Raw genomic sequence first — 14,728 nt, 5'->3', positions numbered from 1 at the left:
GAATGCTTAATTTCCTTTTGTTTTGTTGGGTTTGTGCTTTTTTTGACTAAGTTTATACATCTTGGAACCTTCTCTGTGGAAATACTTCGAGGCCTTTGAAATTGTTTCATCCAGAGAAAAGTATATTTTCATCTGATTAAAGGACCGCTTTAATTAAAATCCTTGGCTTGGATTTTTTGTTTGTTTGTTTGTTTGTTTTGGATTCACCCAAATAATGTGAATTCAGGCTGCAAATTCATGTGAGGACCATCTCGTGGCACAAATTTCCCTCTGTATTGGTGCCAAGAATTAAGGAAGGCAGTCTTCCTTCCAGCCTCCTGGGCAGAGATTTGGGCTTATTTCCAGCTCACCTTTATACTGAGGTTGCAATCCTCAGAGCCCCAACTTTATGCTGGTTGGCTTCTCTTTAGACTCTCCACCACAGGCAAGTTCTGGATTTGGTTTTAATTCAGCAGTACCATGCAAGGCTCTGGAAGCCATAGGTCCTTTTCATCTGGGTTAGCAAATGCCTTCCTGGTAAAAGCTTGCCTCTTGAGTATCTACTTTCACTTGGTTCATAGCTTCGTCTTCTCTTGCCAGCTCATTAGAGCCTTTAATAAGATGTTTTCTATAATGTAGTCACTGTTTTTAGTTTTCAGTAAGGGACAATCGGGGTACCCCATATCTGGCACATTGCTAGAAATGGGAAGTTCCAGGTGCTTTTACCTTTCTGTAAGATGAATTCTCCAAGAGGAGGGAAAGCTACCACCTGCCTTTTTCCTCTCTCTCTTCTTCAAAAGGCACTAGGACCCCGCACGATGGGAGCCCTGTCCTACGCTTCAGTAATTAGGAGAGGCTTGCTTGTCTAGGGCACTGTGCCTGATGCTCCTGCCATGCCTGCCCCAGTTCTGAATTTTCCTCACCTCTCCCATTGTGCTGACCCAGATCTGTCCAGCCTGATCCCCACACCCGGCACAGAAGTGAGTTAGACCTGACTGCACTTGATCTTTAATTGCCTATTTCCTTGCTGGGAGGGCTACCCTGTTTTCTCACTAATATCCCTCTCTCTCCCAATATTCGTTGGGACAAACACTGCAGAGCCCTGTATCCTAACCTATGCCAAAACCAAGTTCTGACAACGGTAGTTTCCAGAATGCAGCATACAGTAAGAAAGGAAGAAGCACAAACTTTGGAACCAAAGTTACCAAAGTTTACAGCCCAGGTCCTGTAAGTGAATTACTACTTAAATTCTCTAAGCCTCCATTTCCTCACTTGTACATAGTCTTTGTCAGATTTATTGAAAGTACTGGAGATGATGTGTCTAAAGTATCTAATGCAAAATAGGTGTTTAATTAAGTACCAAATGGCAGAAGAATACAAACAGAGGCGATGGGTTTTCTGTGGTTAAGACCACGTTACTCTGTACTGTGAAGATTAAGCAAGCAGCAGCGCAGCCTAGCTCCAGAATGCAAGCCTTCAGCCACTTAGGTGTGTTGTCTGTAAAAGAAGAGTATACTGTCCTGCTCGAATCAGAATTCCCACCAATATAGCCATGCAGGAAGCCACGGTCAGTTATCAGTTGTCTCCCAGACAGGAAAATCTGAGAACTGACTTTAATCCAACAATAGGAAGATATGAGTGAGGTTTGCTTAAAAATCTAATTTTAACTCAAATCATACAACTCTTTCTTATATTGGGAGAGTATGGCGTAGAACAGGTAAAAATTTAGTTATTTATGTCATGATCAATAGCTCCTTTTTAGGAGGAAAAACATAATTTCATGATTATCTACAGAAGTAGCTTTCAACATGTATACCACAATGAAATTCTTTTCATTAATTTGTAAAGATGATCCCACTTTTAGATAAAATTTATCTGTCAAACAAAGTGCACTTATTAAGTAATAATTCACTTCCTTGTCTTTATTAAGCAACAGCAAATGTAATGACTATGAGAGCTTTCAACAGGCCTGTTGTATCCAGCAAGCCCCAAGTAAAGGAACTTGGTGTGGTAGTTCTCTGAACTGCCTCTTCCTGGTTCATGGGGCTTCATTTACGTCTTTACTGACTTGCCAGAGGAGCCACAGAACCCAGTTGGATCGGAATTTGATTCTGGAGAGATGTTCAGGAAGTGAACTTAAATCTAGAGCTCAGTGGACCAGGATCTGACAAGATTTCTTTTTCTGCTACATAGAGCAATTGCTGGGTTCGGCTCAGAAAAACAAGGACTTTGTATTGTATGGTTACCACATGGCCCCTTCCTTTTGTCTCTGGAATTTGACAAGCAAATTGGCATTTGTGTTGCCGAGACTTGTCACAGAATAGTGATTGTTAATTATACCCTAGATGTCCTGCCTCATTCTGCCGTGGATGTATTATGCTAAATGTGTGCAGTGAGCAAAAGATCTTAAATTTGATTTCAAGTTGCATATCTCAGTCTGCTGCCAGACCCGCCCCAGGGCAGAGAGCATCAAAAGCAGACGGTGGGGAGTTCTGCTCCAGAATTTCTCCTTCTGAGGCTGGGAAGTACTCAAAGCGTCCAGCAGATGTCAGTATGAATTCTTGAGTCTCTCCTGGTCGAGTATTAACACATCTACTTACATCAGCCACTGCCCTGGAGAGCTCTCTCTAGGCAGGGTATTGTATGAGTGTTGGCTTCAGAGACAGTATTTTTCAGACGAATCTATCTGCTCCTCTAATTGGTAAAATTCTGACCAACTATCCCGACCCCAAAGCAGGATGAGTGATGCTGCCTCAATTGTAAAGAACCTTCAAGAGACCGAACAGGTGAGTAAGGTGGCTGTTTCTAAAAATAAGTAGTGGTCTGTGTCAGCTCTCTGCTTTCCTCTGCACAGCCCATCTGGGTGGGTTCTCAGCATCTCAGGCTCTTACCCAGCAGCCTCTCCCATTATCACCAGCGATAGGGCAAGCGTTTGGGTTTATCACAGCTTCAAAATCAGCAACCAGACAACACACCGTGCTTGTCCCAGGTGTGCTGATACACTCCTCTAAGTATCTTTTTGATTCATTTAGGGCTGCTCTACATATTAAAAGTACAGAGAATAATATCTAAGCACCCATCTATGTTCACTACCCAGATTTAATGACTAGTAATATTTTATCATACATACTTACAGATCTTTTATTGGTAACAAATAAAGGTCTCATATAGTCCCCCCTCAATTCTACTCCCTTCCCTCCCTCCCCAGGGATAAGCATAATCTTGACAATCATGTGCATCCTTCCCACCTGTATTAGTTTCCCAAAGTTACCATAATAAAGTCCCATAAACTGATGAGCTTAAACAAGAGAAATTTATTGTCTCAGAGCTCTAGAAGCTACACATTAGAGATGACAATGTCCACAGGGCCATGTTTTGTCTGAAGGTACTAAGGAAGGATCTGTTCCAGGGCTCTATTTCCTGGCTTCCGGTAGTTACTTGGCTTCTGGCAGTATAACTCCATCCTCATGTGACGTTTTCCCCATGCACACGTCTCTGTGTCCAAATTTCCCCTTTTGATATAACAGCAGTCCTGTTGGATTAGGGGCCCACGCTACTTCAGTGTGACCTCACCTCAGCTAATTACATTTGCAATGACTATTTCCAAATGTCATTCTGAGGACCTGGCTCAGGGGGGTGGTTAGGACTTCAACATATGAATCTGGGGAGAACAAAATTCAACCCATAATACCACTGATGTATTTATACTTTCACTGTATATGATTTTCCCCACACACACATATAGTATTTTATGTATATAAATGTTACTGTATGCATCTCTGGTGATGCTTTTTTTAATCCAACAATATGGATTATGTTTTGAGATGTATCCGTAAAGACAAATGTACAGTACGTCATTTATAGTATTTCACCACATTCATGTACCATTACCCTCTCTAAACATTTTTAAAATATCTACAAGGTTCAAAATGTCATCTGACCAGTAAATAGTAGCAGATCCTTGGGCTTGGATTCCATGAGCTCTCTGACTCCAGTCTTTCCAAAGATTATGTGGCTCTTCAATTGCATTTTGTGACCCTGCCAATTTAGGATTTCAGGGCCTAGCTGGTCCCTTTGCTAACAAAGTTTCAGGCAGTAGAAGGAGAGCCACTTAACCACGATGACCTATCCCTAAACAACACAAAGGAGAGGGAAGTGATTTTAATTGATGAATAAGTATTGAAAGTTCAAGTTTGGTTTGAGAGACCCCTGGGACAACAGCCCATAGGATGTGTCTCTCCCTTGCTCTCTCCCTCTCTGCCTTCCCTGAGGGCAGAAGCCTGAGAAGCCTCACTCATATGTACTGTCACCCCATATCCCAGCTGTCACCCGTGGGCACCATGGCCTGCACCACAGTGAGAAATGACTCTTTATGAAAGGGTGATGATGAGATAAGCCTGCAATGGTATTGATTCAGTCTCGACTTGGAGAAGAGAGGGGCCATGGACTTTAAAGAAAATGCCACATAAATGATGTAAGGAAACTGACAAGAATCTCATTTTTATGTGTTGCCAAAATATGAAAATATGCAAATAGCCCTTTATGGATTTCTGTTTGGATTCCATGGTTTCCTTTGAGGGCCTCAAGGCTGAGACTCAGAAACGCACATATATAAATATCCTCTAACTTCTGCTTTTATCCGTCATGGATAGCCCCACACTGTATAAGAAATCACAGATAAAAATCACAGGGAAGGAGACATAGATTCCGGACATAAATAGAATCTCTACAAAGGGACCATCAGAAACCTGTAACAAAAAGGAATTTTAAAACAATTGTTCCCCAGAGCTGTCATTGCTTTAAAAATGGGACGGATAACATACTGCGTCTACTCTGATTTGTCTTTGATGCTTGACTCTGAAACTAGGCTAAGGAGTAACTGTTTTACTTTGGATTTCTATTTTGATTGTTTAAGTTACTTTTCATTGTCTCATTCCTTTTTACTTTCTCTGAAATATCTTCACATCTAATACTGAAATTTTAACTAAAGTTTGTTTATCAATGCTTAAAAATTATTTAATTAAAAATACAAACTATTTTTTTTCAAATAAAGAGAAAGTTCAGAATTTGCTAAAGTGCTTTAGTTCTGTTTTTTAAGATCAAGCATGGTGTTTGAGCTTATGTGTAAAACATTTGTGCACCAAAGTGAAATGATCACGAGTTTAATGTCAGACAGTCTTTGATCAAATCCTGTCTTCATGATCAGTTGTGATGTTAAACAGGACACAGTCTCCCTGAACCTCAGTTCCCTTATTTGTAAGAAGAGATCAAGATAACTACTTAGCAAAGTCATTTTAGAAATTTAGTGAAGTTGTGTACTTTACAGTTCTTGGCACAGAGCAGGTGCTCAAAAAATGGCAGCTATGGTGATAGCAGTTGTGATTTCTTGGACCCAAGTCCCAGCTCTTTCATTAAGTTGCTGTGTGATTTTAGGCAAGTCCCTTTACTCCTAAGCATAGGATATAGAGATGGGACTAGACAGTCCCCACTCACGTCCCTTGCAGGATTAAAGTCTCTGTTTCTAACACACCATAGGTCTAACATTCGAGGCACTGTGGGAAGGGTCTGGGAACCTGCATAGATGCACACTTGAATTCGGTTGACTTTCACTGCAGCCACATTAGCTGTGCACTTGTCAGCAGGCACTCATCTAAGCCTTTCCATGTATGAGCACATTTAATTCTCACAGCAACTCTGTGATTAAGGCACCATCACGAGATGAGAAAACAGGCATAGACAGGTTGTGCACCTTGCCCAAGGTCACAGCGTTAGTGGGTGGCAGAGCCAGGATTCAAACTGAGGTGTAGAGCTCAGGTTTGTTTCAACTAGCGTGCTTTACAGGTTTTCTAAGCGGGTTGGTTTACTGACAACTAACCCACCACCCTCTAGTCTAAATTCACAGGTAATTCAAACGTTTATTCGTTTTTATTTTTCCTTCCTGGGCCCATGTTTGTCAGAGGATGATTGTTCCGCATAGGTCCGGAGCCATACTTAACCCTCTAGTAAGTATCTGGCACTAAGTTCCTGCTTTCCTCCTAATTAGCCTCTGAAGTCAGAGATGTGGTTTCAATCCCTACCTTAGTATTAACTATTTGATTTTGACAATCTGCTTAAACTGTCCAAGCTTCAGTTTCCCCATCTGTAAAGGAGGGCAAAAATGGGAATCTAAATAATAGCAACTAGCTCACAAATGTGAGACTTAAAAGAGGTAACACATAGGAAAATGACGGCATGCAGGAGGCAGTCACTAAAAAAGGATCAGCATTAGCTCCGATCTTGGGGCAAATTTCAAACGGAGCCACTGAGGTCTTATTCTGAGTCCCAGAGAAGGATTCTCTGGCCTGGAGCCTGGTTACGGCAGCCACCAGAAGCCCAGAAGCTGCTCACAGATATGGCCAAGCACACAGTCCATGCTCCAGGCTGCTGTAAAATGCTATAAAATGATGGGACTTTGAGGCTCTCATCAGTTGAGGCTAAGTCACCACGTCATCCTGCCTGCTCTGCCCTTTACAGCCTCCAGAAGAAGGGCAGGGCTTTATCCCATCACCTATGGGTTTTAACTATAAAATTCCATCCACAGCTTAATGTCATCCTTTCATTCCTCTTTTAAATGTTCTTTTTCAAAAGTTCCACCTTTCTGAATAACATTATTTAAAAAAAAAAGACCCTTCAAATTTTCAGCCTGAGTTTCCTATTCTGTGTTCAACTTTCTTTTCTTCCTCCTCTTCTTTTGCTTTTTAATAAAGTTTCCTTTCTGTGTAACATCATCTCTTCAAGCTATGAACCTGTGGGAGTTACAAAAGATATTGTTAAAGGGACAGTAATTATTCTGAAGTTTAATATAGCCAAAAAGAAGGCATGATGGAGCTGCAGGTCCCCAGAGGGGAGAATGCTCTCACAGAGGATCTTATGGAAGTTGTCATTTGTGTTCCAATGCCATTGGAGAGGCTCTCCATCCCCTCAGCTTTAGATCTTCCCTTCCTATTGTTTTCTTTTATTGAAGTATAGTTGATTTACAATGTTGTGTTAGTTTCCAGTATACAGCATAATGATTCAGTTATGCATATATATACTTTTTTATTATAGGTTATTACAAGGTATTGAATATAGTTCCCTGTGCTATACAGTAGGACCTTGTTTTTTTATCTATTCTGATAGTAGTTTGTATCTGCTAATAGCAAACTCCTAGTTTATTCCTCCCCACTTTTCCTCTTTAGTAACCATAAGTTTGTTTTCTGTATCTGCAAGTCTGTTTTGTAAATTAGATCATTTGTGTCATTTTAAAGTTTTTCTTTACAGCCATTATTTTGTAATAATTTTTCTTAATTTCTTTTTTCCCACTTTTTCAAATTGAAGTATGGTTGATCCACAATGTTATATTTGTTTCTGGTGTACAACATAGTGATTCAGTTATGCATGTAACTATATACATATTCTTTTCCATTACAAGTTACAATAAGCCATTGAATATAGTTCCCTGTGCTATATGGTAGGACCATGTTGTTCATCTATTCTGTATATGGTAGTTTGTATCTGCCAATCCCAAACTCCTAAATTATCCCTCTGCCCCCCCATTTCCCCTTTAGTAACCATAAGTTTGTTTTCTATGTCTGTGAGTCTCTTTCTGTTTTGTAAATAAGATCATTTGTGTCTTTTTTTTTTTTAGATTCCACATATAAGTGATATCATGATATTTGTCTTCCTCTGTCTGACTTACTTCACTTAGTATGATGATCTCTAGGTCCTTCCATGTTGCTGCAAATGGCATTATTTCATTCTTTTTTATGACTGAGTAGTATTCCATATGTATATACACCACATCTTCCTTACCCAGTCACTTGTCAATGAATATTTAGGTTGCTTCAATGTCTTGGCTATTGTAAATAGTGCTGTTGTGAACATTGGGGTGCATGTATCTTTTTGAATTGGAGTTCGCTTTGGATAGATGCCCAGGAGAGGGACTGCTGGATCAAATGGAAAATCTATTTTCAGTTTTTTGAGGAATCTCCATACTGTTCCATAGCAGCTACACCAAACTACACTCCCACCAACAGTGTAAGAGGGTTCCCTTTCTCCCCATCCTCTCCAGCAATTCTCATTTGTGGACTTTTTAGTGATGGCCATTCTGACTGGTTTGAGGTGACACCTCTTTGTAGTTTTAATTTGCATGTCTCTGATAATTAGTGATGCTGAACATCTTTTCATGTATATATTGGCCATTTACATGTCTTCATTGGAGAAATGTCTGTTTAGGTCTTCTGCCCATTTTTTGATTTTTTTTTTTTTTTACAGTGAAGTGGGGACATTTCTTTTTATCTTATGCTGGGCATTTTTAGTTTTTTCAATATTAATAAGGACCATCCCAGCCAGAATATGCAGGCAAATACATCCCAGCAACAGCATTTCTTGAAACACATATCACAGTATCTGCTCTCACTCTGGATTCTCAACATTAAAGTTATGTATTTAATATGTGAAAAGGGGTATGCTAAAGACCTTTAATTTGCAAGTATTTTATTACTTGTGGTGCTATACATAGATGTGTGTTTGTTAGCAATTTACTTCCTAGATCAAAAATTGTGAGAGTCCTTTCCTTTTGTATAATGTGGTTGAAATGCTTGCATTCCTGTCTTTGATCAGTCTTTCAAAAAAAGAAATGCAAGTTTTTTGATTTTTGTTTTTTTCCCACAAGATGGCTGCTTGCAATTTGGTTCTCTTATGCAAGTATAGATATATTTGCGGGAATGCTTGAGACTATAAATTTTGTGTGGTCAAATCTATCAGTTATATGGTTGTCTCTCCATTGGATTTTGATTTTTTTATTTTTCTAACTGAAAAAACTGAATTGTCACTTTGATAATCTTCATTTGCAAATCTTCATTTAAAACAAAAATGATGGTGAATGTTCCGCCGCATATTTAGTGCTAGTAAATCACCTATTATGCATATTTCTAACATATTTCTAACTTATAATTTCATATCATTTTTTTCATTGACATGTAGTTGGTTTATAATGTGTTAATTTCTGGTGTGCAGCATAGTGATTCAGTTATACATATATATGTTTTCCTTTTCTTATTCATTATAGGCTATTACAAGATATTTAATATAATTCCCTGTGGGACCTTGCTATTTAATCTATCTTATACACAATGTAGTTAGTATCTGCAAATCCCGAACTCCCAATTTATCCCTCCGCTCCCCACTCCCAGTACCTACAAGTTTGTTTACTATGTCTGTAAGTCTGTCTTTGTATTGTTAAGGAAGTTCATTTGTGTCCATTTTTTTAGGACTCCTCGTGTAAGTGATGTCATATGGTCCTTTTCTTTCTCTGTCTGACTTACTTCACTTAGTATGACAATCTCTAGGTCCATTCAAGTTGCTGCAAATGACATTATTTTATTCTTTTTATGGCTGAGTAGTATTTCATTTTATATATATATATATACCACAATGATATATACTTAATTGATATACACCATCAATGTTTTGTAGTTCTCTGCATATAAGGCTTCACTTCCTTGGTCAGGTGGTCTATCTTAGAGAGTGTTCCATACATACTTGAAAATAATGTATATACTGTTTCTAAAATGGATATAATGTTCTAAAAATATCAGTTAAATCTAACTGTTTTATTGTGTCACTTAATATCTCTGTTGCCTTATTGATTTTCTGTCTGGAAGATCTGTCCATTGATTTTAGTGGGGTGTTAAAATCTCCTACTTTTATTGTATTGTCATCAATTTCTCCATTTACGTCTGTTAGTGTTTGTTTTACGTATTTAAGTGTTCTATATTGGGTGCGTATATGTTAATGCATGTAATATCCTCTTCTTATATTGCTCATTTTATCATTATATGTGTCCTTTATCTTTCTTTATAGCCTTTGTTTTAAAGTCTATTTTGTCTGATATGAGTATTGCTACCCTTACTTTCTTGTCATTTCCATTTGTGTGAAATAATCTTTTTCCATCCTCTCACTTTCCATCTCTGTGTGTCCTTCACCCTAAAGTGGGTCTTTTGTAGGAAACATATTGTGTGCTCTTGTTTTATTATCCAGTCTGCCACTCTGTCTTTTGATTGGAGCATTTAGTCCATTGACATTTAAGATAATTATTGATGGGTGTGTGGGTACTACCATTTCAAACCTTGTTTTCCAGTTGATTTTGTATTTCTTCTTCCTTCCTTTTTCTTTTTGTTTTTCCTTTTGTGTTTTGATGATTTTCTTTTGTATTATGCTTGAGTTCTTTTCTTTTTCGGTTTTTGTGACTCTATGTTTTCGATTTGTGGTTACCCTATTTTTCAAGTATATTAACCCATTACTTATCTCCTTGTTTTAGATTGGTTATCATACAGACTCAAACACATTCTTAAAAAACATGTGCATTTTTCTTACCCCTCTCCCCCACATTTTATGATTTTAATGTCCTCACTTACATCTTCATGTTTATTCTTTTGCTGTTCATTGTAGTTATCATTGCATTTCCCACTGTGATTTTTCTCTTTTCTATACATTCTTATTTCTTTTCTATTTAGAGAAGACCTTCCAATGTTTCTTTTAAGATAGGTTGTGTGTTGCTGTATTCTTTTAATTTTTGCTTATCTGAGAAATTCTTTCTCTCCTTCTATTCTAAATGATAATCTCTCTGGGTAGAATATCCTAGGTTGTAGATTTTTCTCTCTTTCATGACTTTGAATATATCTTGCTCAATTCTATTATTATTGTTGTTGTTGTTGTTGTTGTTGTTAAGACTTTTTATTGTTAAGGTTCACAGTAAAATTTAGGTGAAGGCACAGAGATTTCCCATATACCTTGTGCCCCCATTCATGCATAGCATGCTCCATTATCAACATCTCCCACCAGAGTGGAACACTTGTTATAATCAATGAACCTACATCGACACATTATAATCTCCCAAACTCCATAGTTTACATTACAGTTCATTCTTGATTTTGTACATGCTATTGGTTTGGACAAATGCATAATGATGTGTCGTTATCATTATAGTGTCATAGAGTTTCCACTGCTCTAAAAATTCTCTGTGCTCTCCCTATTCTTCCCTCCTCATCCCAACTCCTACAACCACTGTTTTTTTTTTTTTTTACTGTCTCCATAGTTTAGCCTTTTGCAGGATATCATATAGCTGGAATTATACAGTATGGAGACTTTCCAGATTGGCTTCTTTCACTTAGTAATAAGCACTTAAGTTTTCTCCATGTCTTTTTACACCTTAATAGATCCTTTCTTCTTAGCATTGAATAATATTCCATCGTCTGGATGTACCACAGTTTATTTTTCTATTCATCTACTGAAGGACACCTTGGCTTCTTCCAAGTTTTGACAATTATAAATAAAGTTGCTAGAATCATCCACGTGCAGGATTTTGTGTGGACATAATTTATCATCTCCTTTGGGTAAATACCAGTGAGCACAATTGCTCTTTTGTATAGTAAGAATATGTTCAGTTTTGTAAGAAACCCACAAACTGTCTTCTAAAGTGGCTGATACAGTTTTCATTCCCACCAGCAATGAATGAGAATTCCTGTTGTCCCACATCCTCACCAGTATTTGATGTCAGTGTTTTAGATTTGAGCCATTCTGATAAGTTTGTAGTAGTGTTTCATTATTGTTTTAATTTGCATTTCCCTGATGACATATGATATTGAGCACCTATATATGCTCATTTTTCATCTGTATATCTTCCTTAGTGAGGTATCTATTAACATCTTTGGTCCATTTTTAAAATTGTTTGTCTTACTGTTGAGTTTTAAGAGTTATATGTATATTTTTGAGAACAAGCCTTTACCAGAAGTGTCTTTTGCAAAATCAATTTTCTCCCAGTGTGTGGTTTATCTGCTCGTTCTCTTGACATTGTCTTTTGCAGGCCAGAAATTTGTAATTTTAATGAAGTCCAGCTCTTCAATTATTTCTTTCATGAATCGCAGCTTTGGTGTTACATCTAAAAAGTCATTGTCATATCCAAGGTCTTCTAGATTTTCTCCCATGTTAGCTTTGAGGAGTTTTATATTTTGAGTTTTACACTTAGGTCTGTGATCCATGTTGAGTTAATTTTTGTGAAAGTTGTAAGATCTGTATCTAGATTCTTTTTCTTTTTTCTTTCTTTCTTTTTTTTTTTTTTTTTTGTTGCAGACACTACCTTTGTTCCATTGTATTACCTTTGCTCCTTGTCAAAGATCAATAGACTACACTTATGGGGCGGGGGGCATGCTTTTATTTCTGGGCTCTCTATTCTGTTCCATTCATCTATTTTTCTTTCACCAACACTACACTGTCTTGATTACTGTAGCTTTATAGTAAGTCTTGAAGTCAAGCAATGTCAGTCTTCCAACTTTGTCCTTCTCCTTCAATATTGTGTTGACTATTTTCACTCTTTTGCCTCCTGTGTAAGCTTTAGAATCAGTTTGTTGATATCTACAAAATAGCTTGCTGGGGTTTTGAGTGGGATTGCACTGAATCTATAATTTTGGGAACGACTGACATTTTGACAATATTGAGTCTCCCTATGCATGAACATGAAATATCTCTCCATTTATTTAGTTCTTCCTTTATTTTATTCATTAGAATGTTTTAGTTTTCCTTATACAGACCTTGTATATATTTTGTTAGATTTATACCTAACTATTTCATTGGGGGATGGTGCTAATGAACAATAATGTATTTTTAATTTCAAATTCCCCTTGTTCATTGTTGGTTTACAAGAAAGCAGTTGACTTTTGCATATAAACTTGGTATCCTGCAACTTTGCTATAATTGATTATTAGTTCCAATAGGGATTTTTTTTTTGGTCAATTATTTCAGATTTTCTACATCAATGAGCATGTCATCTGTGAACAAAACAGTTTTATTTCTTTCTTCCCAATCTGTATATCTCTTATTTCCTTTTCTTATACTGCATTAGCTGGAATCTCCAGTACAATGTTGAAAAGAAGTGATGAGAGGAGACATCTTTGATTGTTCCTGATCTTTTGTGAAAGCTCTGTGTTTCTTAGTAGGAAAACTTCAAGTATGATGTGAGCTATATAGGTTTTTCATAGATATTTTTAACAAGTTGAGGAAATTTTCCTTTATTCCTAGTTTACTGAGAGTTTTTATCATGAACTCTTGTATTTTGTGAAATGCTTTTTCTGCATCTATTGATGTGATCATATAATTTTTTCTCTTTTAGTCTCTTGATGTTATGGAATTAAATATTTCTTGAATTGTGATAAAATCATATAATATGATGGTATTAAATTCTTCAGAAAGATTCACAGATTTTTATGATACTTCTAAGCAATAATATTGGTAAATAAGCTCTCTGAAAAAAACACAAAGGCTCTGATTTGTAGCATCTGCCAATTTCTGTGGTGCAAATACTGTCACTATTGCCAACTACAAGTTACCAAATGGGATCATTGAATGTGGAGTTGAGAAGAAATCCTCACAGCTGTCCGTTGTGAGTTGACATAAGCCAGCTCCAGCACCCCATTACTTTCAAGTATACTTTTAATAGGTATTTTTCACTAAAGCTTCATCTGAGGATACCATTTACCATGAGTTTACAGTAGAGCAAGCGAAGGGAAACTGAGTTCCTAAGGCTTTGGAAATCTTTTGATTTCTCCGTAAATCACTCAGAACCTGATCCATTTATGCAGCTATGAAAGCAATAAAACTTTCTATGCACTTTTAATAGCTGAGAAAGTTTTTATGGCATGAAACCTTGGGAAGTGAGAAGTTAGTCCACGACATAATTTAATCAGAGAATCCAAGACACATTTTATATGATTTTATTTATTAAAGAATAAAACTAGAATATCCTTCTAGTATATTCTGTCCAACTATGAAGTTCATTTAAAAATTTTTAGAAAGAGCAAATCCAACTTTAACAAAAAAAAACTGCAGGGCAGCTAAAATACTCTGGTTCTCAAGTTTTTTAAAAAATTAGGCAAGATTGTATAGTGAGAGTAGAGAAAGCAAGATGAAGTGAAATCGCCATGACAACCTGTCATGTCAGCCATTATGCATTTCAACACCTGCAACTGAAAAGTCACAGAAGTCAAAAAATAAAAACAAAAAAGACTCCCAAGGACCTGATGATGTTGCTAGAATATTTAGCCTTCTGTTCATTTCACGTAAAAAATAAATTAAGTATAAATAGGGAGGTGAGGGGGCTGGAGTGTAGGCAGGTGTATTCACAGGTATATACCAGGGGGTTGAGAAGGAGGCCGAAAGCCTTTCCTCTCCCACACTTGCTACACAAAACTCTCCTCCATGTTGCTGCAAAGTAAAAAAGAGTCCACAAGCCGGGGCTGAACCAGCTGCTGGAAGTCAGAGTCCTGGAGGCCTTCAGGGCAGACCCCGGCCAATCTCCGCAGAGCAGCCTGGGGAGAGAACAGAAGAAATCAGATTGGGCCCTGTTTATGTGTAAGTATTTCCCTCAACTGCCCTGAGAGATGTATTTCAGAAGGTGGCTCATTTACCAGCCAACTTGGGCTGATCATCACCTTGACACTTTAGTGATCTGGTCCTTTTGGTCACCTGGTCACCATAGCAACCTTATCATGTGGTCACCAGGTTTCATTTGTAGCTTGGTCACTGTGGTGGATATCATCTGAAAGTCTTCATGATCTTAATAATGGTCTTGCCATCTTGGTTTTTCAGACATCTTAGGAAACTGGTTGTTCTAAAGATCTATTATTTTAAGGATCGGGTCAATTCAGTGACATATTTAAGTTCACAATTTGTTTAT

General features: G+C 37.5%; 1 protein-coding gene across 2 annotated transcripts in view; it reads right to left on the bottom strand.

The window, feature by feature from the left end:
* Positions 1 to 13,750: 13,750 nt before the first annotated feature.
* The window catches only part of INSC (INSC spindle orientation adaptor protein), a 120,341-nt gene continuing 119,363 nt past the window's right edge, over positions 13,751 to 14,728 (bottom strand). For both annotated transcript variants that reach the window (XM_031681163.2, XM_072970793.1), the window contains one exon: positions 13,751 to 14,360. In XM_031681163.2, coding sequence (XP_031537023.1) covers positions 14,232 to 14,360 — 129 coding nt within the window. In that variant the 3' untranslated portion in view covers positions 13,751 to 14,231. The remainder of the gene's footprint in view (positions 14,361 to 14,728) is intronic.

This window comes from Vicugna pacos, chromosome 10 (genome assembly GCF_048564905.1).
Source record: "Vicugna pacos chromosome 10, VicPac4, whole genome shotgun sequence".
NCBI classification, from domain to species: domain Eukaryota; kingdom Metazoa; phylum Chordata; class Mammalia; order Artiodactyla; family Camelidae; genus Vicugna; species Vicugna pacos.
Note: the sequence above shows the minus strand (reverse complement) of the source record. Positions and strands in the feature narration are given on the sequence as shown.